The sequence below is a fragment of the Antennarius striatus genome, chromosome 11 (genome assembly GCF_040054535.1).
Source record: "Antennarius striatus isolate MH-2024 chromosome 11, ASM4005453v1, whole genome shotgun sequence".
In the NCBI taxonomy this organism is placed as follows: domain Eukaryota; kingdom Metazoa; phylum Chordata; class Actinopteri; order Lophiiformes; family Antennariidae; genus Antennarius; species Antennarius striatus.
This window is the reverse complement of record NC_090786.1, coordinates 8,049,222-8,071,109: the sequence shown is the minus strand read 5'-3', so window position 1 is coordinate 8,071,109 and position 21,888 is coordinate 8,049,222. Positions and strand designations below refer to the sequence as shown.

At 38.7% G+C, this 21,888-nt stretch overlaps 1 protein-coding gene across 1 annotated transcript in view; it reads right to left on the bottom strand.

Moving 5' to 3' along the window:
* Positions 1-9,266: 9,266 nt before the first annotated feature.
* Positions 9,267-21,888, bottom strand: part of grid1a (glutamate receptor, ionotropic, delta 1a) — a 163,492-nt gene continuing 150,870 nt past the window's right edge. The window contains exons 12-15 of the mRNA XM_068327238.1: positions 17,057-17,252; positions 15,271-15,437; positions 13,650-13,890; positions 9,267-9,966 (exon numbers count right to left, since the gene is read on the bottom strand). Coding sequence (XP_068183339.1) covers positions 9,529-9,966; positions 13,650-13,890; positions 15,271-15,437; positions 17,057-17,252 — 1,042 coding nt within the window. The 3' untranslated portion in view covers positions 9,267-9,528. The remainder of the gene's footprint in view (positions 9,967-13,649; positions 13,891-15,270; positions 15,438-17,056; positions 17,253-21,888) is intronic.

The following is a 21,888-nucleotide window of genomic DNA, read 5'->3' as shown; positions in this document are numbered from 1 at the left end:
ATAGTCTAAAATCTCCTATAATAGTGTCTGACTGACACACACAGTTATTTTAGGTTGTGCAATACTTGATGAAACTTTAGAAATCAGACAAACATTTTGAAGCATAACAAAATGGTTGGTAAAAACAGAATTGTTCATGTGTAGGTCTAAAAGGGGTAAGGGTTGAAACTAGCTGACATCCATAACAAATATCTGGGCAAAGACTTGCTTATCCATGTGTAGGCAATCATTACCAGTCGAACGGCAATGAACAAAAATGAATGGAGGACTGAGAGGTAGTGATTGACAAGATTGTTTCATCTGCTTATTTCCATTATAGGCAATCTGTTCCAATTCCTTTATCTCTCCAGATGGACTATTTATCCATCCATCCATCAATCCACTTCCGCTTATCCGGAGTCGGGTCGCGGGGGCAGCAGCTTAAGCAGGGAAGCCCAGACTTCCCTCTCCCTAGCCACTTCATCCAGCTCCTCCAGGAGAATCCCAAGGCGTTCCCAGGTCAGCCGGAGATTATGTCTCCGGTCAGCCGGAGACATAGTCTCTCCAGCGTGTCCTGGGTCGTCCCCGGGGCCTCCTCCTGGTAGGACGTACCCGGAACACCTCACCAGGGAGGCGTCCAGAAGGCATCCTAACCAGATGCCCGAGCCACCTCATCTGGCTCCTCTCGATGCGGAGGAGCAACAGCTCGACTCTGAGTCGCTCCCAGATGACTGAACTCTATCTCTAAGGGAGAGCCCGGACACCCTACGAAGGACACTCATTTCGGCCACTTGTATCCGGGATCTCGTTCTTTCGGTCACGACCCACGGCTCGTGACCATAGGTGAGGGCAGGAACGTAAATCGACCGGTAAATCGAGAGCTTTGCCTTTTGGCTCAGCTCCTTCTTCACCAGGACGGACCGATACAGAGTCCGCATCACAGCAGACACTACACCGATCTGCATGTTGATCTCCCGTTCCATCGTACCCTCACTCGTGAATGAGACCCCGAGATACTCCTCCACTTGAGGTATGATCTCATTCCCAACCCGGAGAGGGCACTCCACCCTTTTCCGACTGAGGACCATGGTCTCAGATTTGGAGGGGCTGATTCTCATCCCAACCGCTTCACACTCGGCTGCGAACCGCTCCAGTGAGAGTTGGAGATCACGGCTTGATGAAGCCAGCATCATCACGTCATCTGCAAAAAGCAGAGACGCAATAGTGAGGCCACCAAACCGGACACCCTCAACGCCTTGGCTGCGGACTATTTATCATTGTAAAAATCAATTCCACTTCAATACCTGTATGTCTGGACAATACTAATGGACTGCAAACACAAACAGCTGCATTCGTGATTAAAATCTTGTATTGATGTAGTTTCACATGGAGATATCTGTTTACATACCTAGGCATTCCCATGTCTCCAGACATGATTTATTTCACATCCATTCCCTCAGAAACCTACAAATCAAATATTTAAATTGATTGGAATGCCATTGACAGCCATCGCTATTGACCAAAATGCACCAAACTTATGTTGATTACTGATGTATGTATGTAACACAATGAACATGAAGTATTTGAACATCTGTTCACGATTCAGTCAAAGAGATCAAAACTAAAACCAAAAGACTAAAATAAATACTTTGTTCAATATGACATTTACAGAAGGATTGCATTAATAATATTCAGATAACATATCGATGGATCTCTGAGGTCTGTCCTTTCATTTTTTATTTTTTTTTAGTTTGACCAGATGGTCAATAATCTGCTTTTGCAGAAAACCAGACTAACATACATTCCCCAAGTAAGCAACTATCTATACCACATGCATATTAGATTTCCCCCAAAGCAGTGTGTTTTTCTCTTTTAGGATAGTGAACTCACCTGTCTCCTCTGCACTTGAGAAATAGCGTCTTTATTAACTGGACCACTGCAGGGGAAGAAGTGCATCAAGGCCATACATCGTGGGTGAAAAACAACCTATTGGTGAGTGGAGAATGTTTCCCCAAGGACACAAGAAAGAAAATGCTAATATTAAACAGATAAGTGGAGAGAAGAAAAAAGGGGGCATTTAAGCATCTTTGAAGGGAGAAAGAAAGTGGGGGAGAAAATTGATGGAAAGAAATAGAGAAATATTGGAATTCTAGTGGCTCCCCCAAGTTATGTCTGGTATTCGATGAGCGCCTCTGCGGCACAGGACATAAAACTTTCATGGCTCTGTCAGCATGCTGTGTTTCTCTTGGATTATTTATCAAATAGTGAGAAGTTGTTTATCACACAGCTAATACTTCTCTGCTCAGGTAAGGCCTTGGCAACTTCTCTTATATTGGGCCTCATGATAAATATTAATCTGTTTTGCAGCAACATGAAGGGGGAAAAATGGATGTGCCACATTCATTTGACCCGAGTTTGAAATAAGGTGGCAGCTCAATGAGAGAACTCACCCTCTGATGTTGTTGAGAAAAACATATGTGGCATAAAAGATTTAACGTTGATTTTATCAGGGGTAGATAGAGTACGATGTTGTGATTCATCCAAGATGAGAGACAACAAGCCAGAAAATTTATCAAAACAGTACACAACAAGGAAACAATACCGTTTCCTGTTACATGTTGTCTCTGCAAAGATTGCAGTTAATTGACCCCTTCACAAGAAAATCTTATCATCTCAACCTAATTAATATTAAAGGTAATTTTGTTAACTAAGAAAATTTAGTTTTGAACAAGTGACAGACAAAGTCATGTTTGAAAGGAGAAAACTCACACAGTTCAATTGACATCCTTCTATATTAACTGTGCTGAACATGGTAGGCTGGTACTTGACAGCATATAATTTATAATGACATGTAAAATAAAAATAGCCAGGTGGGGGAAAAAACCCCCCCGCTTTGCCATGACACACGCACACACGCACAGGGACGCATGTGCGCGTGTGTACACACGCACACACACACACACACACGCACGCACGCACGCACACACACACACACACACACACACACAAACCAATCAGATACAGACTGGGGCAAGATATGGAGTGGAGCTGTAAATTTGGTTTGGCAGAGCTTTGTGCTCTCCAAGCAGCTTTTAGATTTTGACCGCTGGAGTCTGCAGATTAAACATTAAACAAGATTTTGCTATTATTTTATAAATAATGACTTTAATGTGTTAAAGCAAATCTCTGAAAATCTGGGCTCATATGAACTGCTGTACAACTCAAAAAGTTACCAGTACTGTTTGCGGCATTTGAGTTTAATGTAATCATTCTATTTTAATTTTACGCATTGCGAATTATTCAAGCATTAGGGTACTTTGCTAAACATCATGTTGCTGTCCTAGGTACTTAATCTACATGGAGGGTGAGCAGGTTGCAGTGCTTGCTGTAATTAGATGAGCCTGAATTTACATTGTGAAGGATGAGAGGTGGACTCAGGAGACATTAAAAATCAGGCACCTTTTCCTCAGTTGACCAGCTAATGGACACATGCTACTATTTTTAGACTTGAGTGGAGACAGGATAGGCCTCAAATAAAGTATATTACTATAATATATGTGTATTTTGCTTGAATTCCAGTCTCATTTTCCCATTTAGTTGTCAGTAGAGCTCATCTTTTGCATAACAGAGTGGTTTATTTCAAGATAGAAGTGGTGCTTTTAAAGGTCTGGTGTGTGGGGTTTAGTGCAATTTGGGGCTGCTATGGAAGAAAACCTACTTCCTCTCAATATAAAATAGGCTTATAAGTTTAAAAATTATCATTTTCAAGTAATTACATGCTAATGTCACATTGTTTAAAAATAAATCCTCGTCCTGTCAAACAGACATCCGAAAAACAGCACAGCACTGAAAACAAAACCTGAATTATAAAAGGAGACATTGGCACAAGTATTGGAGAAAGTTGTCTTGGCACAGACAAACGTGAAAAAGAATCCTTGATATATCTGATTCCTGGGTATCACACATCTCTATTACTGGCCAAAACTACTCAAAGCTCAGAAGTGCCATGATGTTATTTTGGTAAGATTACTTTGTTTATGAAGATCATCACAGCTCATCCATTCAGTGCAAGCATGAACCAAAACCACTGAGCATACTGAGTGACCTTTGCTTTACAGGAGACTTCTCTCCAGAAAAAGCTTCCTACAATATAAAAGAAAGAAAAGCAGTGATTATTACACTTGGCTTGGTGAAGTTAGAACCATTTATAGTTTGGCAATATGCTGAAAAATTACTTAAAAAAACAATTGATTTTCTGTCTGTCATCAGTCTCTTCACAGACACTCAGTTTTTTCTAGCACTTGACTAGTTGTCCCCTGCTAATTCTGAATCTGGTAAAATTTCTGCCAGATTTTTTTTTTCGAATGCTGCTCAGTTTAAAGGGGGTCATGATGCCTGATAACTGTCTGAGCAATAAAAAAGAAAACCCAACTCATGGAGCATTGCTATGATTTCTGGGATGTAAGAAAGATTTGTCTGCTTCTTACTTGCTGTTATAGCAGAATTATGCTGGTGAAATATTGCTGCCTGTTTCTCATTTTGTCATTTGACTCTCAGGAGATCAGTAATGATTGTGTAGAATTTATAATACAGAGGTTATTTGAAGCTACTGTGCCATTCAGCTGTCATATGCTGTCATGTGAGCTGATAACCTTCCTGGAACGTCAACTCCCTCAGTGAAATATTCATCATACTCTTTTTCGTTTTGACTTCCTGACAAGGCAAGGGTGCTTTTTTAAAACAAGATTATGTTCCATTCAAATGTGTTTGCCCCAACATGCAGATACCACCTTTAGGAAAACACTTTTGACCCTCGTTCCACAACTGCAATATGGCAAAGATGTCTTTCAGAGTTTGAATACTTTAATGCACAAAGTTAAAACTGTAGGTGGACCACAGAACATTTTAATACGAGGTGAAGCATACTGTACATAATTTAACAGTAAAGTATGCAGTTGCACAAAAATGAAATAACACTGTGTAACACTTGTACATTTGCAGGCCCTTTGCTTCATGAAATATTCAACATTTTATAAGCCACAGTGTTTCTTATTATAATGCCAGGAATTGTCTAAAGCAGTTGGCATGGACTTCTTTGAGTCCCAAAGCTTACAGCTTTAAAGTTTCTTTAATCCCAGCGCAGTCTACTACAAGGCAGTCAGAGACTGCAACTTCCCGCGAAGGGTAGGTCAGTATACCCTGAAAGTACCTGACAAGTGCATGGCTTTGACCTTTCAGGGTAAGGCACAGCTATGCACTAGCTTTGACCATAGATCAAAGGTAGTGCATAGGTAGATCTTTCTATTTGCAACGGTTGCGGAGATATTTGGTCAAGGTTGATGTCTGCCCAAAAGAGTCTGGGTCCTGCCCGGAGTTTTTTCCTCATCAAGGGAGTTTTCCAGGCCACTGTCACTTACGCTTGCTCTGGAGGGTTCAGTTAGGTTTCTCTGTCTGTTAAAGCGCTTTGAAATGTCTGTTGCCATGATTAAGCGCTATATAAATAAAACTTGATTGATTGACTGACATACGAATGAACGGACGAACGGACAAACGAACGGATGAACACATGAACACTGACAATTACAATACATCCCCGTTTTGAAGCAGTAATAAATTTGTTTTACTATTCCACTAGTGGTCTTTGTCAGGAAATGGTCGACTGATTTGTTCTATTCTCTTGTCGTATGCCTGTTTCATTTCAAAAAAAGACTGGTAAAAATAATTAACTACACTTAAATATTTAATTATTTCAGGTTTCTCTTTAAAATTCATAAGCTTAATTCACAACCTTACAGACAGAGATGATTACAGTTGCCTTAAGCCATTTTTCCACCCTATGGATCACGAGTGTTGCTGGAGACTATTTCAGCTGGGGTACACACAACAGTGCCACACAAAAGACAAACAGCCACTCACCCACACACTCACACTTACGGACAATTTGGAGTGACCAGTTCACCAAAATTGCATTTTTATGGAGGTGGGAGAAAGCTGGAAAACCCGGAAAGAAACCCACGCAGAGACAAGGAGAACATACAAACTCTGCACAGAAAGGAATCCTACCTGGAACCTTCTTGCTGTGAGGTGACAGCGCTGTGCACTTTGTCACTGTGCTGATGATGTATTCATTGGTGTTTTTTTTATTTGATTCTGATGCTTGTCATTCATTTTCTCCATGGCATACATTCAGTATTCGATGCTTGAGACTCATCAGATGAATGGAAGATATAATGTATAAAGATACTGCTGTACTTTTTTTCCTTCCGAGATCAGCTGTATCATTAGAAGGAGTTCGCCACCATCCTCTGGTTCTCAGTCTTGAATATCTCTGTAGCACACTTGAACACCTTAAAATGCCAGAGTAAGGGTTCACAACATCACAGCAGTATTAATAAGGCAGTATTATATTCACACAAAATATTATATATTATTATTCACACAAAATTTGTTTGTCTGCTCGGTTTTTCACAATGTTGAAATTAGCAGGCGTTACCATTCAAGTATCATGACAGCGTAGTATTTTTAGCACCCCTATGCCGAAAGATAACATGCTCACTGTCAGTGTTTTAGTTTCTTTCCCCTCTTGGATTTCTTCAGAACTCGCATTTCATTAGAATAGGGTTTAAAGATAATGAGTGTGAATTTTTTAACTCTTTGTTTCCTCTGTCTTTTTAAAATTACTATATAACTATATTTATATGTACTGTATACTATTTTAGAATGTTGTGCATAATAAAATTGACTACTTGTTTTGACTTTGTTCAAGAATACAATAATGGTAACCTTAGAGGTTTGAAAGTACACTAAACGAATGTGATAAAAATGCTTTCAGTTTTATATCTATTTAGCTTTAATCAGATGTAACATGTACCATACCAACACAACTGTGGGTTGCAAAATCCCCTCATCTATTGCTCAGTGAAAAATTAACTTTATTTCCCAAAATATCATTTTTTTTCTTTAAACATATGTTCAAGTCAGTTTATGTTTAGCAGATAAAACCCCTTATCTAGTAGTCATGCTCTTCAAATGTGCCTCAGACGATAACAGATGGACCTTGGGATCTCATCTCTGTAACAGATGTGAAAAAAGGGTAAGACATCACATTCAAAATGTTATAATAGCATAAAATGTGTTTATTTTGATCCATATTTAGAGATTTTTTTAATTCAGTTATGATTCTTCTCTTTTGCCTGGTGATGTTCAATTTTACATTTACATTTAAGTCACTGTCATCAAACAATCAAACAAAAAAATAATAGAAAAGTGATAAAAAAAGGCAAAGAGTTTCCCTGAAGATAAGAAACTTAAAGCCGTGCATGCACTTTAAGGTATGATGGCCATTGAATGGATAATAAGGCTGTAGAGAAAGTCTGGACAGACGGTCAGCGATCTCCCTGCAGGGATCATAGAATAGTTATTTTACAGCAGATTGCTTCAGGCTGCCCACACAATCTAATTATACTGGACTACTCATGCAAGTCTTGTATGGTACAATTGTATAATTACAAAGACCCTGTTTCTGTGATAATGTGCTATGCTAGAAAATGATGTAGATTTAGCTTTTACAAGTAACATGAGTCCATCAGGTGGTTTTCTACCATGTAGTACTGCAGGCATTATGTTTTCCTTTATCAAGGTATTTTCAAAATCTGTATTTATTTCATTCTGCACTGTATAATTTTAAGATGTAATCTCTTAAGATTTATCTCAGAAGCTCCACTGAGGAATTGGAGTTTATTTTGAAAGCAGCTTTTGTATGTATGTGTCGCACCAAATGCAGAGGTGAAAAAGGCCATGTCAAAAGATGAGTCTTGACATAAAGGGGCGGCAGTAGACTGTCTGCATAGGGCAAAAACAGGATGTCTGATCCTGACAGGACGAAGCTTTCAGAACAAGGTCAGTGGTTCCTTTGAGCACAGCCACAAAGGCTTTACAGCAACACCACCAAGTCGAAGACTGTCAGGCAGGACTGCTGGACAGGAAAGGTGACGCGGGGCAAATCAACAATCTCCACACATATATGAGCATAGACATATCTTACATTCATGACGGTTGAAATGTTTGCACAAACTAATGGGATGTCGTCCTGCTCTCTTATTGTGAGTTTTCAACTTTAGGATAAGTGTAATAACCACCCAAGTTATTACTTCAGTTTAACACTCCTAGTATACACAGTTTAGGGTGTGTGTGTGTGTGTGTGGTAGGGAATCTCATCGTTGTTGCTGCCTTGGTGACTCCTCCAGGACTTTTTGATTGTTTTCTGCTTGTGATAACAAGCAGATGGCTACTCCATGTGTGTTGGAGGAGGCAGATGTTAGTCTAAATCCTAAAGAAGCTAGCAGCGTGGTTTCAGTGGCGAAATGACCATGGTTCACATTGAGAATAGCTGTAGCCTATTTCTTTACCAAAACATTAAAATGTGATGAACTTTATGATGGTAACACCTGTTTTTCTTTGTAATATTTGTCATGGTGAAAATGTGCATGTCAGATACATCCAACATGAAGCTGAGATCTTATAACTAAGTACAGTTGATAGGTTAATGGTTTAGAAGATGGCCTTTATCTGTGAACTTATGACTTTATTTCAATAAAATGAAACATAGGGGTCTATAGCCAGTAATTCCTTAAATCATAGACCAGAGAGAAAAGTGCACGGAAAAATAATTTGAAAAAAGAAATTCCTGCACATTGTTAGTAATAAGATAAATTTGTGAAAGGGCTAATTAATCATATCCTGTAGACAGATGTATAGGTTTGTTGTTTTTATGCATTCACAGTGAGCCATGTCTTCATGTGGCAAGTTTAGAAAATCCTTCAACAATAAAAACTGAAGGGGAAAATTGAAAGCAACTGATAATTCTTGAGTCTCGTTAAGCTTGAAAAAAAAAAAAAGGATAACCACATTGTATGGTTGAATCGTACAGCATCTTTAAAATCCAAACCAACATTTATTTTGTGAAAATATCAATGATGAACAATTTACACTATTTCAAAAGCGATCCCAGAGACTGAGTCACAGATGCACATCAGGAAAACAGCTGTGATATGCTAAATGTTTCCAAGCACACTGTGTTTTTTTTCATTAGACATTTTATTTTTTTCATATGAAACAAATCAAATCTTTAGATGTCTTTGAATGTGAAATGTATTTTTTATCATGAATTCTCACAGTACATTCAGTAATCTGAAAGAAAACATCTTTGAACTTGGCACTTAGAAAACAACCACAAAGAATTGTCACTTTTATTCAATTAGAACAAAATTTACAAAGCCATTCAAATAGTCATTTTTTTTTTAAAATACTTGGATGTCTTTTAAACTCAACTGCTGAATATTCAAAATACACTTTTAATGTTGTTTCTCTTTCTCTCTTTGTATTTACAAATATGTACATTAAAGTCTCAGTGTCTTGTCGTTTGTTGTTGCACTGACTTCATCGCTGGTAATAAAAATCCTTATTTCACTTGTATCTCTTCACATTGGTAGCACTGTCCGCTCTCCACTTTCCTGTTTGAGCTTGAGTGTCCGTTAATGTTTGACGTGCTTAGATGGATGTCCCGTGGCTGGGCTCACTGGCTTCTGGGATGGGTCCTCCTGGCACTGGTTGATAGGACATTGGCATGGGTGATTTGACTGGGCTTTGCCGGAAGAGACCCCCATTTGGAGCCCTGTGTTTGCAGCGGATAGAGGGCATGGTGGCACTGCTAAGGGGCAGAGGCAAGGTCCTGCCAGAAGCTCCGCCCAGTGTCCTTCCTGCCCCATGACTCTCTTGGAGGAAGGTGGTCACAGAGAGCCGTGGTGGCCCCCGATGAGCCGAGTAGTCACGAGCAGACAAGGCCTCCAGGGACTGACTGGGTTGCATGCTGCCAATGTCCAGGGCAGATATTTCAATAGACTGACCTGGCAACTGCTTGTGAGCCAAGTCCTCATCTAGAAGGCTGTTCAAACGCTGGTGGACCTGTTCCAGGTTCACCTCCTTGTCCTAAAGATGAGAAGAAGCCATAGCAGAGCATGTGGAACAAAGAAAGTAAAGAGAAATGATAGTGAATAGAGATTTTAATGGAAGGAAGATAATGAATGAAATTAAAGTGGATTGTGATAAAGAATAAAAGTGAAAATTAAAGGGAAGTGCAAGGGGTGGAGAGGTTAACAGAAAGCGTGGGATGTGGTGCAGGAGACAAAAAAAGAGAGGTTACAATCAGCACTGTCTGGAATACTTCATGAGGAATGTTGGCTATTCTATTATTAGGCATTTGTAACATGCTTCTCTTATGTTAATGTTTGCTTAATAATTCTTAAATTATGTGTAAATTTCTATCAGCTTTTTAATAGTACCCCAAATACATATGTCACTAATATGCTAGATTTTTTCCCCCAAGCAGGAGCCAAAATCAAGAGAGTTAAAGTGTAAAACATTATAAATCCTCAATATGGGCTCATAAAAGGTAATGTCTTTACTCCTGAGATGAACTGAAATAAAGATGTGTCTTCATGCAGAAGCATTTAAATTTTCTCCACAATTAGGTGACCACACATCTACACTGGATGACTCATGCATGAAGAGCATTGGTTGTTAACAAGATTGGCTTAAATGGAGGAGCAAATCCAATCAATCAGACATTGTCAGACTATATTGAGTGAAGCAAAAAAGGTAATGTGGCTTAATTAAAGAATATTTTAAAACAATAATTTCTTCAGGAACATAAATTACACACATAACTATGGGAGAAGAGAGGAAGAAGTCAATTTGAGAGGGGACAGTTGTTTTCTGCCCTGCAAACAAGATCTGATTCTCTTACGGTGTAGTAGTATTTGGAACACATTACCCACAGATAAAGAAAGTAAAGTAGCCATCATATTCATCATAGATAATCCATCTAATCGATCTATGAGAAAATAAATATGACAGAAAACCTTTGCATCTCATACTAAATTTCAATGGCCTGTCCTTGCTTTTACTTCCATTGTGCACCTACAACACATGATTGTTTGAAATGTTACAGTTACGGTATTAATTACTGTAATACATATCTACTTAGTTTACCACCACATGCACATATATCGTGGTAATTACCGATAGGTATTCTTAAACGTTTATAGTCCTTTTTTGCAGCTCACATAAAAAGATCTTCAGAACTGATGCATTCCAGAATGTGAGTTTTGTGTAAGATACAATACACTGAAGACAAACAGAACTCAAAGACTAACAATAGGAGGGACAGGGTGACAGATCAGATGAAGTAAATATCATCTATCTATGATCAGACTCCTGCTCCACCCCTTACGTGTTAAACAGTAAATGACCACTTAGTACAGAATGTCAAGCCTGACCCGTAACACTCGGCTCCCTCCCCATCTTTCTCTGAGTCTGTCTACATTGCCACCTCACGTCTGGTGAGGTGCCTGTTGTGTTATTATATGTCAGTGACACAGAAATATCTCAACCCCCTGTGAGAGAAAATTATCTCTTTCAAATTTGAGCACTGACATGTAACTGTAATTGATTACCAGTTAAAAAAGATATACTGAAACATTTTGAAAATACTCTGAGTCACTGCCGGTTTGAGAAGTGGATAAGGAGATCGGTATCACTTTCAAAACTGCACTTCAAATGTGAAGCTGAAGGAGCTATCATTGACATCCTTGGTTCCAGACCGATGATTATCTTGACAGAAAATGTTAAATCTGACAACTAAAGCCCTCCGCTGGCTTGATCACGAAACTCTCATGGTTAAATCAAAAATTATAAAATACCCAGCCTTTATCAAAAACACTAGAAGCTTGTACATCGAATACAATAGGTATTCAAAAAATGATACAACAGATGTTTATGTAATTCTTCTCCCAAGATGCACTTCGGTACAAACAAATTGAGGTATGTGTTATTGCTAATGTGAGCAGGATGTTATGGCTTTGCTAATGTCAATGCAATGTTAAAATTTGTTTAATACACACGGAAACCTCAATAGGCATTTATGGGATTATTTTTTGAGGAATTAATCCCATAAAAGCTAACTTTCTTCATGTTGTAGTTTGTTATGGGCAGATAAGAAAGATTTTCCAATCTTCCCATTTCGATTGGTAAAGGAAGCCAGTAAGTATATATCCTAAAAGTAAAATTATTTCTTTAAATGCCTGATGTGTTCAAGTTTTGCAAAGTTTTTGTTTAAAACGGCTGTCATTATGTCCACATACTGTGCGTCTGTGCTGTCATGTCGCCAGCAATCCTTAGAACTGAAAATGATACTCCACCCAAACCTTTTGATATTAAAATCCTCAATCCCTGCAGGCTTGAAAGGTAGCTGTAAAAAAAAGTTCATAACAGCTGCTGTGATCAGCCTCTGTTCATTAAGCAGTGACTTCCTCTTTGAAATGTTTGTTTCTGTCATCAAACTGAGAAAGGCTACAAATCCTCACATTTCAAAGGCTTTAGCCAGAGAATTTGTTTAATTTTGATTAAAGATTAACTGTTTATAATATAAAATATAAAAAATGTAGAAAAAGGCTAATTAAAAATTCTGTTTTTTAAATCTGTCTGACCAACAGTCCAGCAGCAGAGTTTAATAAATCTGGATTTGCAAAAAACATGACTTTTCTCATAATCTTTGAATAGTAGTAATAACAGATAAAAACTAAAAATATATACAGTATGCCAATTATCAAGAAAACTACATTTCAAGGCTACGAAGAGTGAATGAATTTGATGCACAAAAGATTTTGAGCAGAAAATCCATGAAGACAACAGTAATAATGGAGCACACAACCATGATTATACTCAAACACCTCTAACACATCCTCCATAAAGAAAGACATAATGATGAATCTCACATGACAGCAGCATGTGGATATTATGAGAGCAGCTGCACACAAAGACTGCAATAGGAATTGACGGCAGTAGCTCAAACTCTCAAAGGCACTGAAATTTATCATCTGTGGAGTTTGATTTACTGTGTATCTTTTGTGGAAAGGCACGCTCAGATTCTTTACTATCTGCTTTTGCTCACACTTTAGTTTAGGGATCCATGTCAAGCCTTAGTTGTCTGGACACCTCATGCAAAGGGGCTACCCAGTCGACAGTGGCAAGATGAAGTCGGAGCTCTAAAGCATTAAGACTTGAATGGATTAGCTAAAGAGAGCTATTGTACAACTGAAGCACTTAATCGGCTCAGTAGTACAATTTAAGTGTGTGACTTTCAATTAGCAATAAAATGCTATGTATATACATTAATATTTTTTTCTTTACGTCTGTGGTTCTCTCCCATGAACACCAGTAACAGATTGTTTGTTCAGACCATAATGCGGTAATTGTCTTAATGTGTCCAATGAGAGAGAAACCTCAAGTCCCTAACGAACAACCCCAACCTCTCTCCCAGCATGAGAAATAATGAGTAGATAGATCACATGATGTCTGTACTATCATCAGTGGCACACCTATTATAACTGGGTGTACTGCAGCTCTACTAAATCGGGGCTGCCATCGGCGCCTGCTGGATCCATAAAGTAGAGTGTGGCAGTGGCATCTCTGGGCAGGACCGGGGGGCCCGAGGGTCTGGGTCTCGACCGAGGCCTTGATGGCGCAGGGGGACCCATGGTAGCCACCATGGCCCGGTTCTGGGTTAGAAGGTTTGGGCCTGGGCCCTGGCCCGACGAGTTGTCAGTGGTCACCTCTTTGGGCTTTTCTCTCCGGCAGTGGTTGCTGTTCCACCAGGTCTCCATAGCAGCCACCAGGAGGGACAGCAGTAGCCCTGCGGCCAAGATGCAGAAGACGCCAGCAAAGCTGTGGAGATGCAGTGCTCGTCCCTCCGGCTGGGCATCTGTGTGGCTCTGCAGGTCACAACGGCCTATCTTTGGCCACCATTTCTGTTTTAGAATGTCCAGGTCACCTTTTTCCTGAAGTTCTAAAATTCTGAAGAGATAAAAGATGCTTAAGGTTATAAGACCACAGAAAATGTACAACTTGTTCAATAAAATGAATTAAGATTTAAAGAGACAATCGGGTTAAGAGTGGAAAATTAAATTCAATTTAGGAAGAAAGGACTGCTATGAATGATTTGAATTACAATCCTATGTAGTTTTTGAAATTAATTAAAAAAAAAAAAAGCATTGATTGTTAGGTCGTTACAGACCGACAGTACTCCAAACTACATCATAAAAATCCCAGCAGCAAGTTTTAAGATATGATGCTGGAAGATTATAGAAACAATTTCTAAATGCAGACAAGAGCTGAAAGTGAAGTTCCATATAAACAAAGCAAAAAATAGCTTTGAAATTATTAGATTCATATCAACCTTTAGAAGTCTGGAAACAACATTGATCATATGCTTAGTTATTGTTAAGAGAGGAATGGATGGATAATGTGGAAGAAAATGAGGAGGGCTGAGAACAAACAAGACAGGACCATCAATCTGTCCATCAGATAGGTTACCCTTCTGTCATTATTTAGCCTCAACTGACTTCCACATACAGTGTAGCCTGCACACTTACGTAGACTCAGCTGTCAAAGCTGCTGACATTTAAACTCATGAAACCTCACAAGCAGACTTGTTCAAATGCTTATCAGTGAGTCTCCTACAAGTTTTGTTTAAGAGACACTGTTTGTAGTTTACAGACTGATCAATCACTCCATTTCAGATGGCATTTGTCCTGAATTTACATTTTATATGCCATACAAAGCCTGCTGTCTTCATTTAAAATTCAATAGAGTCTATATTGTAAAACTGCACTGAATATGCTTTTAACATATTTCTGTCTCTGGGGGGAAAACAGGAAAAGGGTATACAGATGGAAAATATCAAATACAGTCTTCTCTGTCTGCCACAAACTGCACTTTACTTCTAGACACCGGTCAAAATCAATACAAAAATGTGGTTTATTGCAATTTTGGTATAATTTTCATCTTTCATTGTTTGATTCTGTTAACATCTTAAACGCTGGCACACCAGTCTCAGTGGGGAAAATAGTCCGAGCCTTTAGGGAATCACACACATCATAAACAAACCTCTGCGCTAGTTGATCAGAGCCATGGTTTGGCTGGATTTTAACACCACATGGAGCAAACCTTTGGTTTTACCCTACAAATGAACAAGCTTGATAGCTGGGTTAACCTTTTGATTCATCAAAAAACATGTCTGATGTTTGCTATCATGTATTTCATCCCCAGTTTGACTAACGTTGAGCAATATGTTTCCAATCTGAGAAAATATTAGTTGGTTCTTTCTGTAATGCTATCTTGAATGCTTCAAATTAATTGGTCTACACAGTACAGAATGTATACAATTATACATACTTCTGTGAGAAAATGTCTCTGTAAGGACTGCCATGCTGCAGGGCCATGCCATAGCCTCTGGTGCTGATGCTGTTTCCTGCCACTGTCAACGTGCAGTCGTCATCTGTCAGAGCGGCATACTCAACCACCGCCATGTCCCACAGAAAGGCATACGACTCTCGTTTCGCCTGAATGTTTCAACAGAAGTCCCAACAATACACAAAAACAAGGTGCATTAAAGGATAAATATATATATATTTTTTTAATTTTATATACTGGTTTGATCCCCGAAGGGAAATTAAGAAAGCACACTCTAGCTACTGATTACAAACGCATGCATACATATTTGTGAGTACAGGCCCCTGTATCACACACACACACAAAGGGGCCTGTAGGCATGCAGGGGAGGTAGAGTGGCAGGCAGCTCCTTCTTGGTGCGCCTCAAATGAGCAATTTGTAAAGGGGACGGCACCTTGCTCAAGGGTGCCTCGGCAGTGCTCCGGAGATGAGCTGACACCTCCCACTGTTAGCTCACCTCCGGGTATTTTTGGGGGGGCAGGAGTGGGAATCGAACCGCCGATCTTAAATCATAGGACGACCCGCTCTACCGCCCGCTTTACCACTGAGCCACTGCCGCCCTGAGCATTAAGCTTGCAGTAGATTTGAACTAACTTAGCTGAGGATGTTTTATCTACTGCATTACAGAAATGGAAATACATATGAAGGTATTCATGATGTTTTCCAAAATTATTATTTTCCCCCATTTAAGTTATCTTAAATGAGAGAACTGGGAACTATAACACACACACACACACACACACACACACACACACACACACACACACACACACACACACACACACACACACACACACACACACACACACACACACACAAACGCACATGCACGAAGTTGCTTGTGCAATGTGCATTTTTGTGCAGGTGTATGTCGGATGTGTATTTACATACAGTATAACGTCTTCCAGAACAGTACCGAATAAAATGGCATGTTAGGAGCCGAAGTACAGCTATATTTAAGATGTTTTCTAGTGATGTGTATCTGCATGTCAAATGGTCTGACTTCGCTGAATGCAATTAGCTCCACACATAAGAAAGCTGTTTAATTTAAGTGGATTACTCCTACTGTAATTTGTTACAGTAAATTATGGATTACTCTCTCTGTGTGTGTGTGTGTGTGTGTGTGTGTGTGTGTGTGTGTGTGTGTGTGTGTGTGTGTGTGTGTGTGTGTGTGTGTGTGTGTGTGTGTGTGTGTGTGTGTGTGTGTACTGAGAGGAAGATAGAGGAAATAATTCATACAAGATTAATTTAGTGGCACACTGAGTTGGACAAATAATTAAGACCTCATAAGTTAATAGACATAAATTACCACCTTACTCATATCTCGTGAACCAAAGAGCTAATTACTTAACCAACTCGAGTTTGTTGTTATGTTGCTGTGTGATTGTTCCAAACATAGAGGTGTTTATGTTCAGGGCTGAAGTTTTCCATTATATTTATCAGTATTAATTTCTGTCTTTGAGCTGAAGAACTCACTCTATTACATTTTCATATTATTTATTTAAAAGGATTTTTAAAAAAGTATTTGATGCCCAGTTTAAGTATAATGATTTCTTGATTTGTTCAAACAAGTCAAATAAATATAATTTCACATTACATGGTCTTTGTGGCTGCCAAAAAGAATATAAAGGTGTGTGATCTCCGAAACATATGGCCAAAAAATGCACAAGTTGGTAATAGTTGTGTAATTGTCCTGACATTTTAATCTTGAATACAAGAATATTCTCACCTTCTTAATTCCCTCTAATGGGTCGGAAACAGAGTTCTCTAGACCGTTGTTCTTGTTGATAGTCTTCCAGAGCTCTGCAAAGGTGTTGTCCTGCTCCAAGGGGTTAGTACCTTTTGCCTGGAAATACTCAAAGACGGCCGACTCTCTCACGGTCCCGTAAGCCAGATCAGCCTGCCGGGACAGGTCCTGGAAGGACCTGCAGTCAGGGTCACATTAGCAAGTTGGTTATTTGACAACACACTTTGATCTATGATTTCATAATTACATATAATACACTGCATTAGGAAAAAAATTTTTTGTTAAATAAACAGTGATTATCAAATGCAATTTTACGTAAGCACTGTGTAAATAGTTGAAATATTACCTTGCAAGTCTTTATTATGTTTTAATATTTGGCATCTTATTTTGATATTCATACAGAACGTATCTTTATTTTGTCAATATTAGACTATTTGAAAACATAAACCTAATCGTATACTATTGTCTCATGCCATTATGTTAACATGTTAGCTGCCAAAAAAAGATGCAGGTCTTTACAATATGTTAGCTTGTAAAATACCATCTGTTTTGGTTTTTACTCATACACTGTATGATAAAAAAAGAAAAAAGAAAAGATATTGGTGAAAAGAAAACATTCTTGTAAATTCAAATTCAATTTATTTTTTAAACTTGAGCTGTAGTTTTCCATTACTGTTAATCCAAATTTCTACTGTAGAAGTTGAACAGAGGATCTTCGTGTTTATTTGCAAACATTCTGATGAAAATGACACTACTGTTTATTAGAAGATAAATAAAACTATTGTTGGTGCCACTTTATTCAAATTTCTATGTTTAATTCTCCCCCAACTCAACTCATGAGCCTAAATTGGTTCTTGTTCTTTGCCAGCAAAACAAATAGCATGTGCTTGGAGGTAAAGTAGATGACTATTTTAAAGTTGTGCCACAGTGTTTGTCTGAGTGTTTGCTCTGCTGTATAGTAATGGATCAGCGGATTTAAAATGGATCCACAGAAATATATTTACATTTATTGGCTGGATACTATACAGGAATAAACATTCAAGACATCGGGATTGTTTACTGGAAAAAAAAAAAAGGCAATAAAAGATGTTGACATATGAAAGGCAATCAAATGTGGTGAAGATGAAATCAGTAGGAAGCCATAACACCAGATATTGTTTTCTTTTTTAATCCATGAACATCTTGTGTATCAACCATTCTCTTATCTTTCCTTTCTCAAAGCAACTCTCACTTTGATTTGTGATCAATGGAGAGAGGTCCAACCCAGCCCCCTGTTCATTAGCTTTAATGGCTCTCCAGACACACACACATGCACGCACGCACGCACGCACGCACGCACGCACGCACACACACACACACACACACACACACACACACACACAAGCTCACTTTTTTTCCTCTTTGTGACACTCTGCTTCACAGATGTATGATTGAAAAAAAATAATTTCCTCATGATGTGTGCCTGTTCACTTACATCCTGTACAGTGGGTGCTAAACAGCAGGCCACACAATAGGTCATATTTAATTCTACCATAGATGTAAAATTGGCTATGAAAAATAAAACAATTACTTCCACATTAAATACAAAAACAAAAGAATTCAGTCAAAGTTATTACTATAAATATTAATGCAAGGGATACGCTGGAGGACCAATAATGTTTTTTTTGCTGATCTTCTGGCCAGAAACATAATGGAATATTTCACCTCTTTCTCCCAAAGGCTCAGGGCTTTGCAAAGGCTTATATTCACAACAGCATTGCAGTGTTTAAAGAAATGCTTGAATATGCAAATGCTGAATATACAAAGGTCACTAATTGTTCCCTTTACACCAAATGCACACATATTTAGAAATAGACGCTAGAAAACAACTCAAAACCTAAATGGAAGTGGTCTTCAATTGAACGGATGAAAACCCAAGCTGATAAATTTGGATGGCAACCACTGTCATCATCTCATGTTTGACGGAAAGTGAGATAATTTATCCAAGAAAGGTAATAACGAAAATTAACCAAATAAAGCTTTCGGTATAAAATTAATCAAGCTGAACCTCACCTTACTCTATTTGCTTTTAGCTCCCAGGCTCCCAGATGTATGATCAGGCATATTTGGGGTGCTATCTGAACTTTGAGGAACTTTTTAAGTTATATTCAATGTGGACAAGATGCTACAAATGAAAAAGGCAGAGAAGTTCAAGGCTTTTGAAGAACTGAAGAAGCCTCTTGGATGACAGGCCAAACTCCTTCAAGTTTTTCCTACAAGTCTGACTTTGCTCAACGCTAAAACATTTTGAGTTTGAGTGATCAAACCACAAACTTCAAATCAGTGGACAGCAACTGTACCTGCAATGCCACAACAAACAAGCAATACCATAGCAATTACCAAAATCATCCTGGAAAGAGGTGTAACTCAAATATTTGTAAATCAAGTTTCTTTATGTCCTTTATGCTGCTGAAATCTGGATTATTTACACATCCAAAGAACGATACTGTCACGGTTTACATGTATTAATGGGAAAAACTGAATTCCCAGTGAGTGATGAAAATTGGTCCAGTTTTTTAGGAAAAGAAAATTGATATTGTTCCTTTTCCAACCAACAGACACAGAAACATTCTGATAAATAACTGGTTTATGGCTGACTTTCTGATGTCATTGATTTCCTCAACATTATGTAAAAAGGAATCCTGGGTTCTGTAATAAGAGTTTTTCTTAATCAACACCTGACTTCCCTAGATTAATTTGCCAAAGCCAACTGTGTAATCTGCCTTTTTCATGTACATGTGCATAACTAAAGACTGCAGCAAGGGTAGGCAGCAGCTGAGCAGCTGGATGAAAGGAAATATAATTATAGACTGATGAGTCCCCACATGGGCAGTATGCTGGTGCAGAGGGTAGCGCTGTTGACTCACAGCAAGAAGGTTCTTGAATCAGTTCCACCTGGGTTTGCATGTTCTCCCTGTGTCTACATGGGATTTCTTCAGGTTCTCTGGCTTCCTCCCACCTCCAAACGCATGCCATTTAGGAGAGCTGTTCACTCTAAATACACCTTACGTATGACAGTCACCTGCAGTGGGTTTGTCTTTCTATGTAGCTCTGCGTTAAACTGGCAACTTGTCCAGGGTGTACCCCACCTCCTGCCTAATTTCAGCTGGAATGGCCCCCAGTGTAAACCTGTGACCCAATTTCAGATAGGCAGCTGGAGACGAGACAATTAGTGATTGTTTTATCTTTAAGGCCACACACAAAAGAAATGAACAAAGCATTCACAGACTGCAACATCCCGCGACACCCCTGAATTCAAAATTTTACCCTGACCTACTTGCATAGGTCAAAGATCAGAGGTAGTGCTCTGACCAACTTTCATAGATCAAAGCACTACCAGTCTTACTCACATTGGCCTTCTCCCTTGACTTTCTATCTTTATCCAGTTCCTGAGAGTACAAAAGTTGAAATTCGACCTTGACGTAGCTTTCTCAAGGTCAACGACATCATCTCATTTTCATCCCCTTTGCTAGCCGAGTAATGTGCTTTATGTTTCATCTTTCTATCTACAACGGTTGCGAAAATAATTGGTGAATGGGTGAAATGTAACGCAAATTGGTAAGAGTAGCAGCAGAGTTAGCTTCGACACATTTAAAAGTCTTTGGTCTATCAGGAAAATAATAAGGCGAATTAGAAAATTCATTCCTTATTGAGGAAACTAATAACTTACAATAACAATAATGCACGTGTTCTCGAAGATTATTATGTCGATAGAAAAAAAACTCTCTATTTAAAAATACAGAGAAGGTTGATACTGTGGATCATCAACCCAAATTCTTTCCGTCTGACAGCCTAGGAATGAGAGTCAAATGAATAACTATCATTCACCAGAAACACTCCATATTTAATATAATTGAAGTAATGCTTGTGTAGCAAAGGTACACCTTGACTCAATTCAGTAGTGACCTTAGTGTGACATTTGATCATTCATCTCAACTAGCCAATTTAGCTGTAAGCTAGCAATCAAGGAGAAATGAGAGCTTATGTGTCTTTGTTATTAGCTCAGAATTTCCCTTAATTCACCATTCCCTTCTTTTACTCGTATGTATCATTGAGAACTACAATTTCCCCTCCACCCAGCAGCAATAGAGAAGAAAATAGCATGATCATAGTTCATTACACACACAAATTCATATTAATCCATGGTTTGATCCCAAACATTAAAGAGTTAAGATCTTCTCCCACTTGTGAACAACCCTGGATTAGAGCAGAATACAGTGTGATTATGGGTGATGAAAACTCCAGCTCTCTCCACCAAAGCTCCCAACAGTCAGTAGCTAAGCATTAGCTCTGATCTTCAAGTCTTCTCTGTCCAGACCACGCAATCCTGCAACTTCTTCATCAGTGTTGAATATAAGAAAAGAAGCAAATTGACTTCATGGGAAATCACCCAGAGCAATTAGCTCTGCATACAGCTTGCAATCTGCAATAAACAAAAACAACAAAAACAACAACAACAACAACAACAATGCGTTTTTCTGCTTCTTTTCAAAAGGAAAGTTGCACTTGACAAGGGATAAAAAATACACTTTGCATAATAGGATGCTGTAGTTCTGTAGTCCAGCTTTTTTTAAATTTCCCTCTAACAAATAAAAGGGTTTCTTTATTTCATGTGATTTATTTTGGTTTTGGTGTTCACTGGTCAGGTTTTATTACTTAAAATTTGTTCAGATGTTCTGCATGGTAAGTTTAACCACACAGCTACTTCTAAGGGCAGGAGATAAGACTATGCAAAGCAAGCAATTGCTCTACACAAAAGTAATGTGGGGAAAATA